The sequence below is a fragment of the Podarcis cretensis genome (assembly GCF_951804945.1).
Source record: "Podarcis cretensis genome assembly, chromosome: 4".
In the NCBI taxonomy this organism is placed as follows: Eukaryota; Metazoa; Chordata; class Lepidosauria; order Squamata; family Lacertidae; genus Podarcis; species Podarcis cretensis.
The window spans coordinates 65,196,958-65,220,778 of NC_137173.1; the positions used below are offsets into that span (position 1 = coordinate 65,196,958).

General features: G+C 42.0%; 1 protein-coding gene across 1 annotated transcript in view; it reads right to left on the bottom strand.

Moving 5' to 3' along the window:
- PTCHD1 (patched domain containing 1) overlaps nucleotides 1-23,821 on the bottom strand; it is a 53,097-nt gene that overhangs the window by 21,674 nt on the left and 7,602 nt on the right. The window contains exon 2 of the mRNA XM_079972210.1: nucleotides 929-1,589. Within this exon, the coding sequence (XP_079828336.1) occupies nucleotides 929-1,589 (661 nt within the window). The remainder of the gene's footprint in view (nucleotides 1-928; nucleotides 1,590-23,821) is intronic.

Genomic DNA, 23,821 nt, shown 5'->3' on the forward strand with positions numbered 1-23,821 from the left:
CGGCAGCAAAGTCTCCAAGGAGGCATAAAACCATCAGTTCCAGGATCAGAGCTGAATTAGTTTGCAAAGCCTGAAGCATAAGGAATGTAAGCAGTTTCATCATTTCTTTGCTTGAAAGCAAACACCTCTAGTTCAGCAGAGCATCCTTCAGTTATGTGATGCGCAAGATAAATCCATGATCTCAAACTGAAAATCAAACCATGATTATTATTGTTCCCTAGGCACATCCTGATAAAAATAAAAGCTAGTGGTAATAATCAATGTATACTTAGTAAAAATTATAATAATAGTATAATGTATATGCAGGTGTGTGTGTGGGGGGGTCCACATTGCTGCTCTTATTCACCAAGGCAACTGATTTTTTAATTTCAGTAAGAGGAGCTGTGCAAGTTTTTATTATAAAGCTAAGTACCAAAGCCAACCAGATTTTCTACAGAGAAGTATGCATTTGATTTTTCTTTATCTTGCATAACCCCCTGTGATGATGCATGTGTTTTCCACAGCAGCAGACAAAAACTGTGTTACGGAACAGCTTAGGCTCCATTCCATGTAAAGTATAAAAGAAAAAGATTTTAAGTATTACAAGTGTATCATATGGACTGATGTTCAGAATGCAGTATGATATTAAGTAGAAATGGCTGAGTAAAAGCCACACTTAGGAGTTAATTGGCTTCAAATCAAGCATAAGTCAACTGCCACAAATCTGAATTATTATTACTAAGGATTAGATAAACTGTGGTCCATCCAAATGGCTTAGGCCAGCCTTCCCCAACCTGGTGCTGCTTTGAACTACAACTCCCATCAGCCTCAGCCAGCTGGACTAGGCCTTCACATTGCCCTCTCTCCTTTGCTTCAAACTGAGCAATACTTCAGACAAACTAATACATTCAGGTATACCCACAGCAATAATAGGATATGAGAGAGTTACCTAACACAATGAAGGGAATCCCCAGGAAGGTAGAATTGTATTTCCCACCAGTCAGGTTAATGATTCCAGCTGCAGTGAGAGTGGCCAAACTCACAGTTAACAACCCAAGGAGGCCAAGCCAGGGCTTGCTGCGGACACAGTCTTGCATGGAACAGCAGAGCATAGCCAAGGTTACGACGAGGACCAGGCTTGTCATCAGGTAGCGTTCCGACACCCTACTTGTCTCTTGGAAGTCTTCTTGAAGCGATGATGAAGTTAGGGGATACATCGTGACGTTCTGGTTGGATTTCTGGAACAGTTTGACTGTGTCACAAAAGTTGGATTCCCATTTCTCCGCCACCATGTCGTTCAGGGAGTTGATTGCCTGCAAATAGTAGGTGAGCTGCACAGCTTCGGCAGACTTCACCCGGTCCTTGCTGTGCACAGTGATGCCCCCAAGTTGGTGCCCATTGTACACTTCCCTGCCATCCTTTAAGTGCGTGATCGGATACGTGATAGCAAAATTAGTTTGATTAGACGAGCGCGCAGCCTTCAGTTCTTTCAGGACGTGCACAATGTCATCCACGATGCAAGACTTGTCGTTATTTAGGATGCAGATATGGGCAAATGTATAATTGAAACCAGGTCTTTGTACTTGGATCCTGGTCACAGCAGAGTGCAACTACAAGGGAGAGAGAAATCAACACACATTATTTATCAGCTGATAATCTCTGCATTACAGCAAGCAGAACAGCAGCAACAGCAGCTTCATCAACAGTCTGTCTCCTCTTATCTAACCAAGCCAGCAGGTTTTAATAACTGCAGTATTCATAAGGAGCTGCTGAAAATGGAAAACATGCATTGAAGTATTATTCTCATCCCCCAAAACCATTTCCCATAACTCAATCAGGGGCTGGCATAAAGAAACACTGCATGCCTCATTTGGTTGCCCTCTTTCGTTCACACACTCAGATATGAACCTACCTGGGCCCTGAGAACATCTGCTGAGGCCCTTCTTTGTGTGCCTCCTCCTCGAGAAGTCCTGAGGGTAGCAACACGAGGACGGGCCTTTTCTGCAGTGGCTCCCAATCTGTGGAATGCTCTTCCCAAGGAAGTTCACCTGGCGCCTTCATTATACACCTTTATAAACGTTTGTTTAACCAGGCCTTTGGTTGATTTGATTGACATCCTATGCCCTTTTAAAATGTGTTTTTTTCTGGGGGGGGGGAGGGTGATATTGAGTTGTTTTTTTTATTTTGATTATATATTTTGTGGTTTTATATTTTGATTTTATTCTGTGAACTGCCCTGAGATCTCCAGGTATAGGGCAGTATATAAATTCAAATAATAATAATACTGATAATATTCTCATTCAAACCCTGATAAGATAACATGTTTAAATTTGCAAGTTGTTTGTCTACTATAAGGGGACGTAATATATCAAATGTATAACAACAAGGATACTGATCACTATATGTGTATATGCATGTGTGTGTGTGTGTGTGTATACAGTGGTACTTCAGGTTACATGCTGTCAGGGCTGCCCAAGGTCCCAGCTCACAAAGGACCAACGCCAGTTCGTTGTTATATACAAAAGTCTTTATTGAAGTTCAGTTTCGATTTCAAAGCCGCAGTGCGCAGCTCTACGTCTCAACTCTAGACCGCTGAAGCTCCGTCTGAATCTCCTCCCCCCAGACACCAGTTTAAGACTCTAGCCTTGCTCCACCTCTTCCTTTGCTCTTTCCTCCTCTGGGTCCGCCTGTCCGCTGGGGTCTTGCCCTTTCTAGACTCTTCTGACGCTGAGTCCCCTGAGTCTTCTCCCTGCCTCTGGCGGGCTTTAGGACCTGGTTCCCAATCCGGGTTTTCTGCTGTCCCGCGCGCCTGTACATTCGAACTTGGCGCGCGCGCCCAGCCGGCAACCTTCCTTCTGACCGTTTCACTGCTCCTGTCACTGCTTCCCCCCTCGGGGGGGCTAGCTGGACCTGACTTCCCCTCCGTTCCCTCACTCTGCGATGGAGGTGTGGCCAGCCCTGACTCATCTTCTCTCCCTGCTGGAGGAGATGCTGGCCCTGATTCATGGGACTCTTCCCCCCCACTCCGCTCTGGTGGGGGAACTGGTCCTGATCTCCCGCTGCTGCTTTGGGAGTCCCCGCTAGCCCCTTGCTTCTGGTGTGTCCCCCCTGGGACCCCCCTTGCCCTGGCCATCGGCGCCCCCTTCTGGGAATCTTCTGAATCGCTGGAGAAGCTCATGGAATCTCTCGGGCCACTCTCATACTCCCCTACGCTGCCCTCAGATTCTTCCCCTTCGCTCTCCGTTTCCTCTCTCCCCTGTGTCTCTGCTCCTGAACCCCTGACACATGCGCTTCAGGTTACAGACTCCGCTAACCCAGAAATGGTGCTTCAGGTTAAGAACTTTGCTTCAGGATGAGAACAGAAATCGTGCTCCGGTGGCCCCATTAGCTAAAGTGGTGCTTCAGGTTAAGAACAATTTCAGGTTAAGTACGGAACTCCGGAACGAATTAAGTACTTAACCTGAGATACCACTGTATATATATATATATATATATTTATATATGCAAACACTTTTCCATCGCTGTTAAATAGAACACATTACTGGGAGCTATGTGTTAGACAGTGATGTAAGGAATTTTTAAAATAAATTCATTAGAGACGGCCAATTCTAATATTTGGATTAGAAACATACTACTCCCTGGGTACAAATATCTTGCTTCTGATTGGTCTCCAATGACTCTGCTGGGTCTGCGACCCTAAATTTGTTGCAAGTGACTGCTTTACATAACTTTACATCCTCAGAAAGAGCAAGGTGCATATTGATTGGTTGAGGATGCATTCTGATACTTGCACTTCACACACAAATTTGCATATGCTAATCTACATGCAAATTTAGAAATAATTACTATAATTAGAAGTAAAATACTTTTCACTATAGTGGAGAAGGCTGTGACTAGGTGACCTGTATGCCTTCTGCTATCCAAGGCCAAATGCTGACAGGCAACTTCAAGGTCCCTGTGCTTCCTTCTTAGGTTTTCTTTAATCATTAAATGGGACTTCAAATAGAAGATGGTCCTCTGACAGCCTTCAAACAAAGGACTGTTTTCTGTAATGTAGGATGTACAGCACTGTAATAAGTGTACTGATCCACATTTGAAGGGTGTTCTGTACATCCCTAAATACTCGTTGCCGGCAGATGTACTTCCTTCTTTTTTTGGCTAGCTAAAGATTGGGGAAATTATCGGAACAGGCATTTGGAGAAGGAATAACGAGATGATATTCTGCCTTTTAATTGCAGGCGTTGTTGCATTACTAGGGCTAGGCCTACCATTAGGCAGATGATGCAGCTGCCTCAGGCAGATGATGGGGTATAGGAAGTCCTGGGGAGCTGTGTGTGCCATGCAGCCTGCTCTGTGTCTCATAAACTAGCCTGTTGCCCTCAGTTGGAATTGAGGATGCTGCTCAATCACCATCTTTGAACTAAGATTCAGCTGTCAGTTTTTGCATGTGTAAGGAAGCCTGATGGGGGTTGGGGATGATGAGAAAGCTACCTTGTCGTTTGCCTCAAGCAGCAAAATGTCTGAGGCCAGTCCTGTGTACTGTGCTAGATAGGGTATAACAAATCTCTAACCCCAGAAGTTGGAGGGATCACAGGCAAGTTGGAACATACTATTTCTTATACTGGGAACATGATGTAATTCATTGTTTTGGAAGTTGACAATATATGTACTAAGGTCATGAGCCATCATATTGATCTTGAACCTGCCTTGTTGTTGCGAAATTGCTTTGATAGTTAGACTGCATTGAGAAAGCTTTCAGCTGCTTTGTATAAGGTGTCTGTCATTCCTGCAGCTAGTCTGTGCAAAGATTCTTAACAGCAGCCGGTTTCAAATGTTAAGGAAGTTCTGCTAATGCAAAAATGGACTTTGGTAAATGGTCTATTGTGAAAATTAACTTTATGGAAGTATGGCATTTTTAAAGTATTTATTTAAAGATCTTTGACACTCTTTGATCTCATTTAAAGCTGTGTTTGCCTAAATGTGTTTATTGAAATAAATTGTAAGTTTAAATGAATTCTACTGCATGATAATACATTTACAACACAATCTTATGAACATTTATTCACGATTATGTTCCACTAAGCTTAATTTGACATTTTCTATGTGCGCACATAATTGCCATCTTCAGCTGCAATCCTAACAACAATTACTGGGGAGTAAGAACTGTTCAACATTATGTTACCTATTTCCAAGTATTAAGATGGCGTTTGAAGTATTAATAAAGCTTTTAATGGTTTTATTGAAACTCTCATTTTACCTATATATACTATACACCAGTGGCTCCTAGAAGCTGTCAGCATGTGACAGCAGCCACATCCTGAGAATAGCTTTGACTGGCCAGCTAAAGCAGGTGAAGATAGCCAATGGGTGTCAAACCCTCAGTGAATTACAGACTTCCCCTTGCATGTGAAGATAGGCTCTGGTGGATTGAGCGAATGAGACCGATAGTGGGTCCAATGCTCAAGAAATGAGAGAAATGAGGGGCAGATGGGACTCAATCAACCTGGGAAGGTAGCCCATCTAGGAGAAGGAAAAATCTGATGCTATACTTCCACTGCCTTGCGGGATATCTTCAGGAGAAGAAAAGACTCAGGTGTAAACCCTATACCAGGCACGTCCAACTTTCAAGAGACTGCGAAAAAACTTGTTGAGCTTTTTGGGGGGAGGAGAAGCCAAAGAGGTTGAGCTATTTTCCGGGGGCAGGGGGAATCAGGATCCCACGACTGACCAGGATTGACCAGGGAAATCCCGAGATCAACCAGTAGATCACGATCGACCAGTTGGACCTGCCCTACCCAAATCTGGAGCAGAGTCTGCTTCTGGCAACTCATGCAGCCAAGCTGGTGCCAAACATATTGCTGTGCTTTCCCTTGGACCACATCAGTGAGGCCGAGAGGGGGGTCTTGTCATCTGGGCAGCCCAAGACCGCCATACACACTGCCCAGGCTTGCGCCCTAGGAGGTCACTTCAGTGTTGCTAACGAAGTGGTTTGACTTCAACCTCAGAAGTGCACTCTGTTGTCTCAAGACACAGATTCCAACAACCTATACTTTTGTATACCACCCTTGGATCCTTACTAATGAAGGGTGTTTAACAAACTGAAATACTAAGTAACAATAAGTCCAACAGAACATAGTGGGACGTTTTTGTGTAGGCCTGTATAGGCATGCACTGTAAACTGCTTAACTGCTGCTGTATTTTGAGCCATTTTAGATGTGTGCTATACTATTGTATTGCGCAAGAACTACCTACTCTGGAAGAATGGCAAACAAAGGTGATTGACTTTATGGGACTGGCTGAGATGACGGGCAGAATCCGCGACCAGGGGAAAGAGACAGTGGAAGAGGACTGGAAGAAATTTAAAATATATCTTAAGAACAATTGTAAAATTGATGAATGTTAAGATGTCAGGGGGTAAGAGGTAAAGAAATTGCAGCAGTAACCAAAAAAAAATAAAGGAACTTTTATGAAAAGGGAATTAAGATAATGGACCTAAGGGTTGCTAAAGAACCATTAAACAAGGATGCAGGGATGGGGAGGTATGGGGAAGTCAAAAGAAAGAAGGGTATGAAACGATGAGTTGGAAATTGTGTTGTTATGTGTTACTTTTGTTATCTGTTTGAAAAACGAATAAAAATTATTATATATATATAAAAAAATATACTATTGTATTGCTTTTAGTAAAAGTTCCCTCGAATTGATAGCAAAGCCAGAATTTCATCTGAAGCCTTTGTTCTATTTGCTGCACCTGTTTCTGCTTTGATTACATAGCCTCTGTTTTTTTATATTGTATTTTGAGAACATTATTGTATTTTACTGCTGATTTTATTTGTTAGTTGCCCTGAGTGGTGAAGAAGCAACAGAAGGGTGGGATGGAAATTTTATATATATACACACACAGAGAGAGAGAGACAAATATAAATGCATGTATAAAAAAATGTGCATACTAATTCACAGAATGCAATACTGTATAGATGGGGATACAGAGTGAATAGCTGGCAGAAGTCTGATCCTTGTGTGTTGATCTTAGAGTCTGTGTGGTAGAGGAGTTTGTAAAGGCAGCATTGCCATGCCATCATAGAACATCTCCTTTCCACTGCCAATCTACAAACTACAGTGGTACCTCAGGTTAAGTACTTAATTCATTCCGGAGGTCCATACTTAACCTGAAACTGTTCTTAATCTGAAGCACGACTTTAGCTAATGGGGCCTCCCGCTGCTGGAGCACAATTTCTGTTCTCATCCTGAAGCAAAGTTCTTAACCTGAAGCACTATTTCTGGGTTAGCGGATTCTTTAACCTGAAGCGTATGTAACCTGAGGTACCACTGTACAGACATCCCACCTAGTAGCCTTTAGAGGAAATGGGGCTTGAGAGGGTAGTAGCCAGAGCCTGCCAGAGAGGGGTCATAGAATCACAGAATTGTAGAATTGGAAGGGACCCCAAGGCCCATAAAGTTCAAACCCCCCCCCCCCACAATGCAGGAATATCAGAGAAAGCATCCACGACAGATTACCACCCAACCTCTGTTTAGAAACCTCCAAGGAAGGAGAGTCCACAACTTCCTAAGGGAGACCTTTCCACTGTCAAACAGCTCTTACTTCAGAAAGTTTTTCCTGAAGTTTAGTCGGAATCTCCTTTCTTGTAACTTGAAGCCATTGGTTCAAGGGCCATTTGGCCCTGGGCTTCAAGCTCAAAGGGAGCCTAAAATTTAAAACACTTGCTGTTGGTTTTTGGCATTTGCTATGTTTCACAATTTTGTTAAAAGCCCATCCAGCCAAACTGTGACACTCCCATAGCTTAGAACTGCAAATTTAAGCAAATAAGAGATGTGGTTTGGTGAAAGACCTTTTAAAAAAAATTGAGATAAATTTTGTTATATTAAAGAGTTAAAAATGTTAATGACTTGGTATAAGTCCTATCCGCTTCCACTGGCTATGAAGTAAACCTGTCCCCTGCTCTTTGCCGGGAACTCTGTGGAGGAGCAATTTGTGGATGGAAGTCATAGCTTGGAGTCCAGAGGCAGGTCTATCTACCACTTCCTTTTCTTCTTTTTAAAAAAAGGATGTTTGGGAACAAAAACCAGTGAAGGGGCAGAGGTCACCATAATACAGTGGTACCTCGGGTTACATATACTTGAGGTTACAGACTCCGCTAACCCAGAAATATTACCTCGGGTTAAGAACTTTGCTTCAGGATGAGAACAGAAATTGTGCTCCGGCGGCACGGCGGCAGCAGGAGGCCCCATTAGCTAAAGTGGTGCTTCAGGTTAAGAACAGTTTTAGGTTAAGAACAGACCTCCGGAATGAATCAAGTACTTAACCCGAGGTACCACTGTTGAAAACAATTTCCCTTAATTTTTGCATATTATTTTTCCAAATGTATGTTCTAATACACATTTTCCCCAATGCATAAAATTATGAGATGTGTGAATTCTGGAGGAAAACTGGGTTTTCATTTGTGTATTGGATCTAGAAGTGCAAATTGGGTGGTTTCCCATCAAAATGCAAACACAACTGAATTTCTCCCTTATCCCTAAGGTATAAGGGAGGTCTGGGTGGAGAAGGAAAAACACCGCCCTAACCCTATTTGCTCTGTTCTCAACCTATTTCCATATTTTGAGCAGCTGGAACAAGACTGGACACAGAGCTTGAATTCCCAAACTGTCTGGGTGAAAAATAGTTATTTAGCAATAATAGGTGTACCAGTAATTGCTGCCCTTCTCTTTGAAAGTGTTTGCAGCTGTATGACACAGCCTATTATGGCAAAATAGTAAAACTCCTATTGCTAGCATTTGCCAACACCTGCTGACTCATTATGATTAGGAAAACCCAGTAGATTTCAGACCTGGGGAGCTACTTCTCTCCCCCCCAAGTCCTCCCCATTGCGAACAGCTGCAAAGCTGCATTCAATTTTCACTCATTATTTCAGTCTCAATAATTCATTTTCCAAGGAATTCATTTCAATGCCCCTTTTCTTTGTCTGATATTAAACATGAAAGGTGCTATAAAAGTGAATTACTACATTACATGCTAATTCATTTGGACACAGTATATTAAAAGAATTCCCCAGGAAACTTTTTAGTTTAATGACAGTGGAAGATGCTTAATTGGGGCGGCATTAGTGTACACTTAATCAACACAGAATTGTTAAATGTGAATGTGGGGTTTGAAAATGGTGCCACGGAGCAGCTTGGGCTGATCAAGATTATTATTTTTTAAATTCCATATAATTGTTGTCAACAAAAAAAGTCTTTTTTTAAAAAAAGAAGACTGGAAAGCGCAGATTCAATGAATGATAAAATAACATCCATGAGGAACTTGTAACTGAGCTAAAAAACAACAACACCCCAAACGGCTGGCATTGCTTAGTCATTGCTCATAATTTAGGAGCTCACTCAGTATAAATAACTTTAGACACAAGAACACTGCAATCTCAATAAAACACTGCAGCACTGAGGGTTGTACAACATTGCCTGGTGTCAGGATGTCACACAGTTTTCTTCCTGTCCCTGAGCAATTTCCCCCTCCCCCCCCAAATGTATATTAGATTTTGATTTTGTTTTAAAAATGTTAAGGGATCAAAATAAAGAAAATAATAGTTATCCTTGAAGAAATTCTGTCCCTATGTGAGGCAATGGTTTCTGCTGCTATGCAAAACCTCTTCTATATTTTGTGAGAGAGCTGTTTTGCCCATTTCCCCCTCTCATTCACCTCAACAAATCCGAGGCTTTTAAGCTTAACAGAATATGAGTGCAAGCGGTTACAAGTTTGTGATTTGGATATTTTCTACATTTATATGACACCCCATAGCAGCGTGAACATTATCTTTCCTTCCTTCCACTTGTAAGAAATCTTTTAACATTCTGCTTCTTAGGATGGCCCTGAGTTCTAGTACTACGAGAGAGGGGGGGAAAACTTTCCAATTCATTTTCTCCACATCATGCTTAATTTTACATGTCTCTATTGTGTCCCACGACACAGCAGCCACGAAATTAAAAGATGCCTGCTTCTTGGGAGAAAAGCAATGACAAACCTAGACAGCATCATAAAAAGTAGAGACATCACCTTGCCAACAAAGGTCCGTATAGTAAAATGTATGGTTTTCCCAGTAGTGATGTATGGAAGTGAAAGCTGGACCATAAAGAAGGCTGGTCGCCGAAGAATTGATGCTTTTGAATTATGGTGCTGGAGGAGACTCTTGAGAGCCCCATGGACTGCAAGAAGATCAAACCTCTCCATTCTTAAGGAAATCAGCCCTGAGTGCTCACTGGAAGGACAGATCGTGAAGCTGAGGCTCCAATACTGTGGCCACCTCATGAGAAGAGAAGACTCCCTGAAAAAGACCCTGATGTTGGGAAAGATGGAGGGCACAAGGAGAAGGGGATGACAGAGGACGAGATGGTTGGATAGTGTTCTCGAAGCTACACACATGAGTCTGACCAAACTGCAAGAGGCAGTGGAAGACAGGAGTGTCTGGCGTGCTGTGGTCCATGGAGTCACGAACAGTCGGACACGATTAAATGACTAAACAACAACATTGTGTCCCAACTTGCTTGCTCTCCACCCCCCACTCCTAAACTCACCTGGAAATGCAGCTCAAATGATACGAAAGAAGGTTAGATTAATCACTGCCTGAAATAATTCACAGAAGGTGGATCCATTCCAATGTCATAATTTTAGTGGACAGAGTCAGAATGAGTGATTCCACCTCCGCTCCTTGAAGGAAAAGACCAAATGCACTTCAGAGGAGGGCAATCTACATATAGATGTCCCGGGAGTACTAGAATTTCGATGAGTAATAAAGCGTATGCATTAATGCACGATTGCAACTCTGTAAACTATTTTTAATTTTTCTAAAAATGGGATTTTGGCATGGATAGCTACGAGAGAAAAAATGGAGGAATAGACCTAGTTATCTCCCTCTCTGCTAAAGTTGAATGGGATGCTGTCCTACTATAATCACACCTGTCCCTCTATTGTGAGTGGAACGTCTGCTGAGGCAGAGATGATCTGAGAACTCGTCCATTCTGCTACTATCATGTGGCTCCTTTAAAAGTATTCTCTCCAAGTAGCTGCTACTTAATTGACACAATACAGGGGAGAAAATACAAACGACGCCTAGAAATGGCAGCATGAGGGAACAGAATGGTGTTTGTACTGCAGAGGATTTTAAGGGTAAAGCACGGTGAGGTAGATGGAAATAATGAAAGCTTTGTGAAGGTGTCTAATGAGGAGGGGTCTGCTTCAGTGTATGGAAAAAAACACACCAATCCTCATGGTTTAAGACTTGCAAACATGTGGAGTATCAAAATATGGTTTGGTATATCCTGGTTACAGACCAACCCTGTTACAGATGAGAGTAATAATCATAATAATTATGATGATGATGATGATGATCATTATCATCATCATCGTCCAAGCTTAGTTACAGACTGAAGGCCACCAGAACTCACCCTAGGCCAGATAATTTGCACCAAACATTTGAATCTATTAAATATATATCATTCATTTCTTCTCATTTATCTTTCATCCACAGGAGTGGTGACACTAATAGGTGTTAGTGATTGAAAGTGCACTCCAGGATAATTAACTGGCACAGATTAACATAGATTTGGGAGGGGGAAATGCATCACTTTGTATAAGCCTTTACTGTGCAGCCTTGCTCAGAATCTGAAATGGTCCCAGTCTTCACAGAAAAACCTTTTCAGCCCAGAGTTCCTAGTTGGATATAAAGAGGGGAGGAACAGCGTTGCTTTCCAAGCCTGACACTTCCGCCTGCTCCCAACTTGGACAAACTGCCCTAGAGTAGGGCCTCTGCCCCTATCTCCTCAATATATACTACTGTCAAAGTAACTGTTGGAAAACACCCTGGGGGTGCCCCTGCAGCCCCATACTCTGAGCGTCCTCCGGTATGCGCAGCTCTGGAAAAGGCACTTCCCTTCTTCTCCAGTGCGCTTCAGCGACATATATCAAATGATACATGCACACTAATCTTCTAGCATAACACAGCAAGAAGCGTGAGACATCATACAGCTAATCTACGTATTTATTTACACACTAAGTACAGTGGTACCTCGGGTTACAGAAGCTTCAGGTTACAGACGCTTTAGGTTACAGACTCCGCTAACCCAGAAATAGTACCTCAGGTTAAGAACTTTGCTTCAGGATGAGAAAAGAAATCGCGCGGTGGCAGCAGGAGGCCCCATTAGCTAAAGTGGTACCTCAGGTTAAGAACAGTTTCAGGTTAAGAACGGATCTCCAGAACGAATTAAGTTCTTAACCCAAAGTACCACTGTACAGACAAAGGAATTATGGCGTCCTCTCTCTCCAGCTCCGAGAGGGAAAGCGGACACAAGTAAAAGTAAAAGTACGGTACAATAGTATATACAGCGGAAGAGATAAGACTGTCTACCGTTCTCACATTCTTTTCCCAGACAGGCATGTGATTTACACCAATCTCATCTGTAGCATCGGAGGCGTGAAATACTAACAGTAACTACATCAGGGATACCCAATGTGGCCCCCTCCAAATGTTTTGGACTCCAACTTCCATCAGCCTCAGCCAGCATGACCAACAGCCAGCATTTGTGGGAGTTGTAGTCCAGCATCATTGGGGGGGGGCACTGCATTGGCTACTTCTGCACTAAATTAATCCAGGGCAGTGAGAGAAAGACCTGCTGTCCAGTCTTGCAAGCAGACAGGGCCACTTCCAGGTTTGAGAGGGCCTTGGGCAAAGTGTCCTCTGGGCCTCTTCCTGCCACTGGGCATTGGTGGCTGCAGTGCCAGTGCACCAAGCAGCAATGGGCAGCTGGCTCTAGCCACTTCTTAAATGTTCCACAGCGCCCCAAACCTTAGGGACTTTTAACAGTGGGGGTTCCCAATGAGCTAAGTACTGTTTTTCAAAAGCCAAGCTGTGAACCCCCTACTTTTTTAAAATTTTGGTATATCTATGGTAGTTCTTTTTTTTTAATGTGAATGGTGCCATGGACTCCCTGAGTGGGTTACATGAACCCTTTGGGGACCAGATATTCTTCAAAGGGTGTCCCAAGGCAGACATCAATAGTAGGCTCTCACATATGCCCACAAATGACAGGTGCTAATGTTGCCCCTGCCACTAGGAAAGTTTACCTAAGGAGCATCTTTCTTTAAAATGACAGCTGCGAGCCTCGAGAGTCTGGCAAATACATTAGTCAACTCACACCGACATTTGCATAACTGGTTGTTGTTTTTAAATAAAAAAACCCTCACATTGCCTTAGCAAAATGATGCTTAAAGCTGTTATCTAATTCATGCTAAATTATCTCTAAAATGTGCATTTGTAAAATATACATCGGCAAAAGAAGTGGGGATCGATTCACAGAAACTGAGATCAGACTGGAGCCTGTGATTATATGTGGTGCTTCTCCATGGCAAGATCCCACAAGCTGGATGCAGGAACTATGGGAGTGAAACATGTTCTTTTCTTCTGATTATTTCCTGGCCCCATCTGTGTAGCACCTGTATTCAGATATTTACCGCAGCAGTGCAGGGTCTTGCTATAGGAATGAGTCATCTGCTACTAGCAGTAGGCATGAACCGGGCATGAGCCAAAGGATAAATAAGGGCATTAGTAATCTTACAAAATCTCATCTCTCCACCAACTTTATTTACTCCACATATTTCTTAGGCTAGATGAGGTTTGCTTTTGTGGGAATCTCTTCATTCTTTCCCTAAGATTGTTTTTCATTCCAGTGTAAAGAAAAATAAGGTCTACATGGTGCTATCCCTTTGTTTCAAACAAGGACAATACACGTCACAGTTGTAAGGATAATCTGCCACTTCTGTGCTGAATGGGAAGAGGAGAGCAATATTTTATCTTCCAAGTGCTCAGCTTGGAGGTTGAGTGTCCAAGGGAGACAGAAAATTGAGAATGCAATCAGACTATAACATCGCACAAAGTATTGTGACATCACCCGTTTTATTTACTACATTTTATATCCCACCTTTCCTTCAAGGAGCTGAGGGAGAAATCATGGTTCCACCCCTTCTCTTTTTTATCCTCACAACAACCATATGAGATAGGATAGGCAGAATGGCCAAAGATTACCTAGTAAGGTTCATGGCTGAGTAGAGATTTGAGCCTGCATCTACCAATATTAGACTACAGCACAGTGACTCAGTTTATAGGGTTGTAACCTGATTAAATGGTTAAAATGTCTTTAATCATATGGATTTAAATCAATCATTGGTTTCATAAGCTTGCGTATGGATAATAACAATGCTTCTGAAGCAATAATTATATGTTCCTTTGCGTTACATAATGTAGTCATGTTCTCTTTCAGTCAATCAATCAATCAATCAATCAATCAATCAGTATCTCTTTTAAAATGGCATTTGCCTCCTGCAGTACCTGTAAGAATTGGTATTAAAAATCATGTATTTAAAAACCTGTCCGGGTTGGTGCCTCCGGTAATGGCGGAATTCCTCTGACCGGGAGGAATTTGCCCTGTGGGAATTTGGGTCTGGCCGTCACGGCGAAGGCGGAGACCCGCAAAAAATCACAGGCGGGAGAAGGCTGTGAGTGTGGGATTCGGCGGGCACCCGGTTTCGGGGGTCCGGAGCGACGTGGGGTGAGTGGCGCGGTGCTTCGAATCATCTGCTTCTTCCAAGGAGCGAAGCCGCATGGCTGTTGCCGGAGAGCGCTGACTTTTTCCTGTGGACAATTTGATTTTAAAGTAATTACCCGTGAGTAGAGCTGAAGCGGGAGAATTGGATTTCTAAAAGTTTAATTTGGTATCGTAATGGGGAGGTTCAATACAGGAAGTCCGCCTTCCCCTTTTGTAAATAGACTGAAGCATTGAGGCTGCAAGCTGAAGCCTTGGAAAGCCTATTGTAAAGGACTAAATTTCCATCGGTAAAGAACATAAAACCCCCCCTTGGAGGCAGGAGAAGAGGAGGGAAGTTGTGAATTGAATATGCCTGCGGGAGAGAGCGAAGAGAGTTAAAATACCGCCGCTCAGACCCAGGAAACGGGCTGCTAGCAGGACTGACGTTCTTTGGAAGGCTCACTGACAGCGATTAGAACGTTCGTTGACAGCTAGCTAATAAGAGAAATACATTGTTTCTACTGTCTCCATCTGCTTTTAAAAAGGAGTAAAAGTAACTGAAAATTGAAACTAACTTCATTGTTTGAGCTGTGTTTAAAAGAGGACATTATTGACTAATATAAACAGAAACTGCTTCCCCCTAGAGGAAGCTTTTGAAACTGTTACAAGAGCTGGGCTGGGGAATTTCCAGCTGCAAGATAAAAAGCTGTGAGACTCTGGGACTGACTTTGAATCGGTTAAGTGTTATGGCAAATGGAAAGGAAAAAACGGACTAGTCAATTCCTGAAAAAACATTAAGGTCTGGGAGGACTTGGCAGCAATCTAGGAGAGCCTCAATATCAGGCCCCCCTGCTTCTTCCGCAATTGCTTTTGTAACAGTATATTTAAAATCAAGAGGAATGTCGACAGAAGAGGCCTTAGCGGTTGCATTAAGTAAGATAAGTGATTCACTGGAACAGCTTAACAAGAAAATAGATGTGACAAATGCGAAAGTGGACGCTGCAACTATTAAAATTGACTTAAATACAGAAAGTATAAATAATCTGGGACAAAAGGTGAATATCAATACAGAAACAATCAAGAAATTGATACAGGAATCTACTTTGATACGGCAGACTGCGGAGGAAGCTAGGGAGAAAGCCGTTGCTGCTGAATGTAAAGTAACACAATTGGTGAGAGAGAGAGTCCCAGCCTTACAGAGGCAACTTGATGACCATAAGTCGACGCTTGCTATGATTGAATTTAAAGAAAAACAGACGAATTTGAGGATCAGAGCTGTACCTGAATTGGAGAAGGAAAGTTTGATAGACTTCTTCACACAGGAATTTGCTGATTTTTGGGACTTGGATCTGGGTCAAGAAGAGTTTAAAACTGTGAGGGCCTTCAGATTTGGAAGAGGAGGGGAAAAAGAGAAGAACAGAATAAGAGACTGTTGGCACTACCAGAAGAACCTAGAAGTACAATAGCCAAGAGTGGAAATTTTTAAAGACGTCCCAAAATACCTTTTGGATCTTAGATCTAACTATGGAGATTTGGTTGCCCTGCTGAGAAGGAATAAAATCATCTTTAGGTGGGAGTTTCCCCAAGGTCTATTCTTCAGCTTTAAAGGAAGGAAAATAAAAATAAAATCAGTAGAAGACAAAGTAAAGTTTTTGTATAAATACGAAGAAGATTTGCAGAAGGGACTTGGAAAAGAGCTAAGAGCATCGGACAGAAGATCACCAGGTTGATGGACTATATGGAATTGGCGGAAATGACTGGCAGAATCCGAGACCAGGGAGAAGAGTCGGTGGAAGAAGATTGGAAAAAAGTTTAAAGACTATTTATAGAAATATTGTAAAATTAATGAATATTAGAATATTGTAAAATTAATGAATATTAGAAATTAATGAATGTTAGAAAAATGTTGGAATGAAGTTATAGTAGCTTTAGTAGAAATGTTATAAGGAATTAGGTATAAATAGATTATTAGAGTATTAAAGGAAAAATAAGGTTAGATTATGTTAAGATAATTATAGGACAGAAAATAGAGGAAGATGGAAAGGAATTGCTGAAACAATTAATAGAAGTGGAATACAAAAAGGGAGGTGTGAGGAGGTCATTGAAACAAGTGAATGAAAGATAAGATACTGAAATTCTATGATGTGTGCTAAACTGTTTTTGTTTTGTTTTGTTTAGTTTATTGTGTTAGTGTTGTGTAATTCTTTTATATTGTATTGTATTGTCTTTTTTTCTTTTTTTCTTTCTTTTTTGTAATGTTTAAAAGTAATAAATATTATTAAAAAATAAAAATCTGTCATTAATAGGGGCTCCCATTTTAGTGAATTAATAATTTTAATTAATTGGTGAATTGATTAAACATTGCTTCCCTAACAATTTCACAAAATATATTTTGCAAAGGCCATTCCCCCCCCCCAAATAAAATTCCCTTTCCTTTTGTGTTGTAACTTTTAGATTGTAAGCCTGAGGGCAAGGACTATCTTGTTACTGATCACGTTAAGCTACTCTGGGAGTCTTTTTCAGCTGAAGAATGGGATAAAAATCCTTCGTATAAATGAATAAAGACTACAAATGTGTATTTTTATCAGAAGTTGGTAACCCCATAAATATGTTTCTGTAGCAAACAGAAGCAGAATTTATATATGCACTTACGGTTGCTAGTTACTTAAAACTGATGAGTTCAAGATATTGTTTGCCTCCCTGATATTGCTTTAAAATGCTTCCTTTGGTGGCTGAGGGTGAGTCCTAGGCTGACTGACTGACTGCTAAATTTGAATTGTTGTTGAATTATTGTTTATTTTTCAAAAATATATAAATATAAATAAAAAATCTATATGGGATACCTTGTTAACAGTCCTGTAGGGTTCCTTTATGTACAATATACTGTACAGTTATTGTGGTATGAATCCACACTAGAAATTATGGCAACAGAGACCCCTTCGGACCCAAGAGAGACACTTACCGGTAGGTGCTAATATAACTGCAATGTTTAAGTGTCCGCTGTTTCTTTGCAAAGCAGGAGGGCAGGGAGAGAACCAGAACAGGTCAAAAAGAACACAACCATTATCCCAGTGGAGAAACATTTGTGACAGCAGGGACCCCTTGGGAAACAAACTAAGATATTTATTTCAGTTTAGTTAGAGACTAACTATTTGTAAAACAGTGATGCTTAAGTGTCCATAGCATCTTTGCAAGGGAACAGCAGAGGGTGGTGGGAACCAGAACTTTGCCACACCCCTATGCCCTCTCATTGGCCATGCTCACGTGCCCTCTTAGTAATCCCACCAGGTCTACTGAACTCCAGCCACCATCCCTACAATCACCTGTGTCTCTGCACACTATGCAGCTGTGTTGCAGCTACTGAGTTCCTGGCCCGTAAAAAGGTACCTACCCTATCCCTGTTTCCTCCTGCTGGCCAGCACTTCCTGAACAATTCATGCAGATGACTCCATTTCTGACATAATGCTTTTTCATATATATGCCCCTATAGCAATAACAATTCCAAGGGTATGCTTATGTACATTTTGTTTTTGCTTAACTATCTATTTTGTGCTTTTATCCTGTACTACTGTGTTGTGAACCACCTTGAGATCTTTGGATGATGAGTAGTACATAAATTTAATTAATAAACGGCCACGGTGCAGTATACCTGAAGGAGCGTCTCCACCCCCATCGTTCTGCCCGGACACTGAGGTCCAGCGGCGAGGGCCTTCTGGTGGTTCCCTCGCTGAAAGAGGCGAAGTTACAGGGAAGCAGGCAGAGGGCCTTCTCCGTAGTGGCGCCCTCCCTGTGGAATGCCCTCCCATCAGATGTCAAAGAAATAAACAACTATCTGACTTTTAGAAGACATCTGAAGGCAGCCCTGTTTAGGGAAGTTTTTAATGACTGATGTTGGACTGTATTTTTAATCTTTTGTTGGAAGCCGTCCAGAGCTGCTGGGAAAATCCAGCCAGATGGGCGGGATATAATTATTATTATTAACAACAACAACAATGATAATAACTGTTTGTTTATGAAAAGGCCTTAGAAATGTCCATAACACCAGATGAATTCACGCCAGTTCGCCTGATAGACCAGATAAAGTTGATCAGCTTGTAACAATTGTGCTCCTACCAACAGGTTTTGATACATCTCCCCACCTCCCACTTCCACCTCTACTTCTCTAACTCCATCACAATGCATTTGACAGCTGTCCTGGCCAGCAAATCAAACAGTGTTTCAGTAGTCTACTTTGCCCCACCCCACTGCGCTCCAGGACAGCCTTTCTCAACATGGGGTCCTTCAGATATTGTGGGACTGTAGCATTCATCATCCTTAACCATTGGTAAAGCCAGATGGGACTGATGGGAGTTGTAGTCTAAAGCATCCGCAGGACACCAGGTTGGAGAAGGATGCCCCAGGAGCATGATCCACCTTTTTAAAAAGTGTCACATGCACATACACTGAATATAGTTGTATACTCTTCTCCCCCCCCCCCCTTTTAAAGCACATTATTTTTAACAAACGTGAAAAGTTGCTTTGGGGAGTAAGGAAAAGATGGTTTGGTGTAAATAGCACTGTAAATAGACAACTGGACCAGTTTCTCTCGGTCTCTGCTTGGAAGAGAAGACTCTGTCCCTAGTTGTTTTTATTATACTGCTGATGGCTTGGTCCTTCTCAAGGCTCTGCTATAGGGTGCTTATTTGAAAGAACACAACAAAGGCTAAAGACAAATAGGGAACAGTGGGGAGTCTGCAGATAGAAAGGGGGGAAGAACATCATTTTGATTCTCCCCAGTCCCATTAACAAGATCCTTCAAAACATAAAAGGGAACCGATCTGATTGCATTCACAAATGTCAAAGCACAATACACAAAGGTACAATATGCTTTTAAAAAAAAATTATCCAAACAAAACACAAAGAGTATTGAAGTCTATGCTGTTCCTTTTAAGTAAACAAATTGCATGCATTTGCTCCGATGGGAGGTCAGGAGCATCCCTTTGCACAGTTACATAATCCCTGAAATCCTGTAAACCTGGTTCTACAATGTGATGCTAAGATCAAATCTATGGCCGAAAAATAAAAGAAATAAAATTAACCCATCATGTAAAACAACAGCAACACCCCCAAACCCTGATGAGACTAAGCTGCCTAACACAAAAAGAGGTTTCTGTAGCTGAAGCTGAAAGTTCATCAGCAAAACCTGAGCCCAAAGCAGATTTCAACTAATCCACTCCTGACTCAGAACAACAGAGAACACTCCCACTGATTTTAATGGGAGCTGGGTGCTCACTACCTCAGTCACTCTTCTCTGTATCCTGAAACCATTTTTTTTCACCAGTTGGCTCAAAGGAAACACAAGCATTTAAAAAATAAAGATGCACACCTATAGTGAGGAGATAATCTACAGCCAGGGGAAAGCACTCGAAACATGCTTCATAGAACTGCTTCACATACAACCAGAGGACTGGCGTCAGGGGCTGGCACTGCTGGGCACTTGCTGAGGCCCACACTTGTGCTGACCCCCAGAGCCCCTTGCCCCTGCTTTTGCTCTGCTTTTGCCAACCACACACCCTGCTTTGGTCCTCTGGCCCAGGAGGAGAGCATCAGCAAGAAACAGGAATGAGCAACAGGAACAAAAGCTGCCACAGCCAGCTGATTTGTCTGCCTTTTTCCTCCGCAAGCAGAGAAAAAGCAACCAGATAATTGCAATGCAGAGGTGAGGGGGCCAAGGAACCCCGCCCCACTAAACCCCAACAACAACCTGGAGCCAACACATCACCACAGGAATTGAGTTTGCAATTGATAATAAATGGCATAGCTATATCTTAGTAGGCATTCCAAAATTAGCCTTCATCTGGAATTAAGGACATCGGGATTACTTGGTTTATATAAAACTAATCCCAAACGGGGCAGTAGTGAAATAGATATTTTCTGCGTTTCATACAACAGCCTGCCCATCCTCAACCCTGCAGAGTGTGTCTGTCCTCGACCGCTTCAAAAACATTTCAATTTGATTTTTCTCTCTCTTTTGCTTCTCTTTTCAGAACATTGTACGTGGTGTTTTGTTTGGAAATATGGTACATTGTTACTCTAAATTATGTTGTGTCACTAGACATGTGGCAATAAATAGCTCGCCATATAAAATTAGCGTGATGGATATATTTTGTTCCAGCAGAGTGAGTAATCTGACAAAAATAGAGAAACGTTGCCGATATGACAGCCTGACACTTGTGACACTACCGCGGAACTATAAATTCTGTCCTCTGTTGTTTACAGATTGACTTTGAGGCCAAGGACAAAGAGCAACCTGTGGTTAGAAGAACGAGGGAGGGTGCTGCACGTAGGTAGGGTTCAAAACTCTTTTGGCAAGGAGGCGTTTTTCTTTACGAAGCCACACACCCCTGGAGCCATGTCATTATACAAGAGTTGCTGCAGGAGAACCTCAGGGTCTCTCATTAAAGAGAAAAATTATCTCCTTGGAGCTTTGATGGGAGAGAAATGTTGCAAATGTCAGTGGCAGGCATCCCAGAAGACAAATCTTAAGAGGCTGTTTCAAAAACAAAATCTATTTTGGGGATTCTGCCCTAGTGAGTTCGTCAGCACCTGAGTTCAAGGAGGTCACTTAGGCTAGTGACTTCCTCCTGGCTTTCAGGAGCCTCATTGGTGGCTGGCAAAGTACAGAGAACGTATTAAAGGGGGGTTGTTTAGCTTCTTTCTGTGAGGGAGCTGGAACAGTGAAGCCCAAGGGAGGGGGAAAAACACTGATGATGCTAATAGTGACTTAGCACAAATCTTATTACGTACAACAGGGACCAGCAATAAAAAATGCTTTGGAATTCAGGTCTCTGCAAATTGTGCTTGTAGTTTGTTTAGGTTTGGATGTGTTTCCAGTTCCAGGAGGAGGGGGAAGAAAAAAAGGACCCTTTATTCCATCCTACCTCTCTGAGGCAATCCCCTGCTGTGCTATATCATGCTAGAGGACTCGGATTTGGGGCAGTCTGCCAGCCTGGGAATCTCAGCATTTATAGCTGTATAGAGAAATGGTAATTTTGAGACTGGGAAAGGGAAAAAGGCTTTCTTTATTCTTCTTGAAACATCTCTGCTTGCTACAGAGAAAGGATGGTGGTTTTTTTATACATATAAAAAAGTCACAGCTTGCATCTCTTATTATCAGTGGTTAGGGGGTTAAGCAGGGCAATTCCCTGTTCTCTCCCCCCCATCCAGTTTCTCCACTCCCAAATCTGTTACCTCAGCATTCCTTAGAGGGTCACAGGGCCTTCTCAGGCTTAAAAAATTTTTTTTTAAGGGGCATCTTTTCTTTTTAATTGCAAACTCAATTACCGTCACACATAGAGAGTCCCCAGTACTTTGTTTTGGTTGGGGCTGTTTCACTTCCAACTTAATAGGCACTCAGCCACTCAAGTTCACTGCCAGAATTAGTGATGGATATACAATACGTTGCGAATATTCAAAATCAGATTAAAGTTAACATTTACACGCTAATACTGACAAGCACAGATGACTTTGTTGAATGCCTGAAACCTTGCAGTTACACCGGTAAGTGTTGACCACCCCCTAAATATGATTGTTGCCATACAGCTGAGAACTGTAAAAACATACCTATTTTTGGCAATCTACAACATTCATATGGGATTCTCAGTACTCTTATATGTGTGTTGATATTTAGCATATTTTGGACATTCCTTCAAGCATATATACAATTGCCTGGCATGGTGAGCTTATTAAATTTCTATCCCACCCTTCCTCCTAAAGGAGCCCCGGGTAGCAAACACCAAAGTGCTAAAACAATACAGTTTTTAAAAATTCTAAACATAGGCATGCAGGACTGGGTAGATCCATTTACTCTGATGGATCAACCTCCACTTTAAATTTCTATGTTTATGTATGGTTGCTAGCTTTAACATTTATGTATGTTTTAAAGTTAGTTGTAAGTAGCCTAGAGCTTGCCCTGCAATTTGCTAACAAATTGAATATGTAATGATAACAGAATCCCTGCCATGTCCAAAAAAGGATGGTGAATACTGCCAGCTAGAAGACAATACTGAGCTAGATAGAATAATACTCAAAATCTGCATGTTCTACAGAGGAGCCAACTTCTAATGAAGATAGTGGGGCCCAGACGTGATGTCCTGACATCATGTGTGTGGCGTTGCAAGAAGCGAGGGGACGAAGTTGAACACCCTCTGAACACTGAGGGGGCCCAGCCCCCTCAAAAAATACATTGGGGAGAAGTGAAAGTGCTTTGGCCCCTAGGAGCTGGAGCCTATGATGTTCTACATACTATCGATTTCCCCTGCATGATTCATAGCATATAGACCAATCACTACATGATGCTCATATGCAGTGCAATGCAATTTATTTATGTCAATTGAGTGTGAAAGAAGCATCACTACCCTAAACACATTTATAGGACTGCAAGGGTGGGTTGACACAGCCGTCTGGGTGAGTCAGAAACTTATCCCTTTGTTAATGGTGCTCCACCATCTGATGATTATCTCACCATATCTATCCTATGGTTTCTGAGGCTAAAATATTTATACATTACTGAAGAGGCAGGAAAACACTTGCCACTAGTTGCCATCCAATTCAATATCACTCAGATTTTATATTTACAGGGTGATCCATTTGTACCATAACTGGGCTTTCTTTGTGATTTACCATTTCCACATCTGGATAGGATGAGGGGCATTTTGTGCCCCAGCAGTTCTATTTTACAGCAAAGAGAAAAAAGGAAACCTTCTACTTCATATCTTTTCAGCTATCCATCTAGTACTTAAATATGGACTACAGTTATCCAAAAATGTTGACCATACTTCCATGGTGAAAATGCCATGAGATAAGGTCTCATTTCTCACCAAAAGCTGTTTTAATGAAACCAGTGGCCCATATATAATTCTTTCTTACAAAAAAGATGCTTTGCATTAACCATGTCCTTTGTCATGCAGTTCTGAGATGTTTATGGCTCATTCCACAATGATATTGCACTTAATGCCTTAGCTTGGGGAATCAGATTTTTCATTGAAACAAAAAATAATTTTCTAGCATTCTTGATTTCAAGACAAAGCATGACAAGAGCAGAAACATTATGTTTCACACCTGATCCTTCAGGAAGGTGTTTAACTCCATTCAGAACAAAGTATACACTGACTCCCAATATAAATTAGGGCTCCCACCCTCAATATCTCTGTCTCATCTCAATTGATCTTCAGTGAACCCAGTCCGCTGTAGTCAGTGGCACCAGGCACCTATTTAG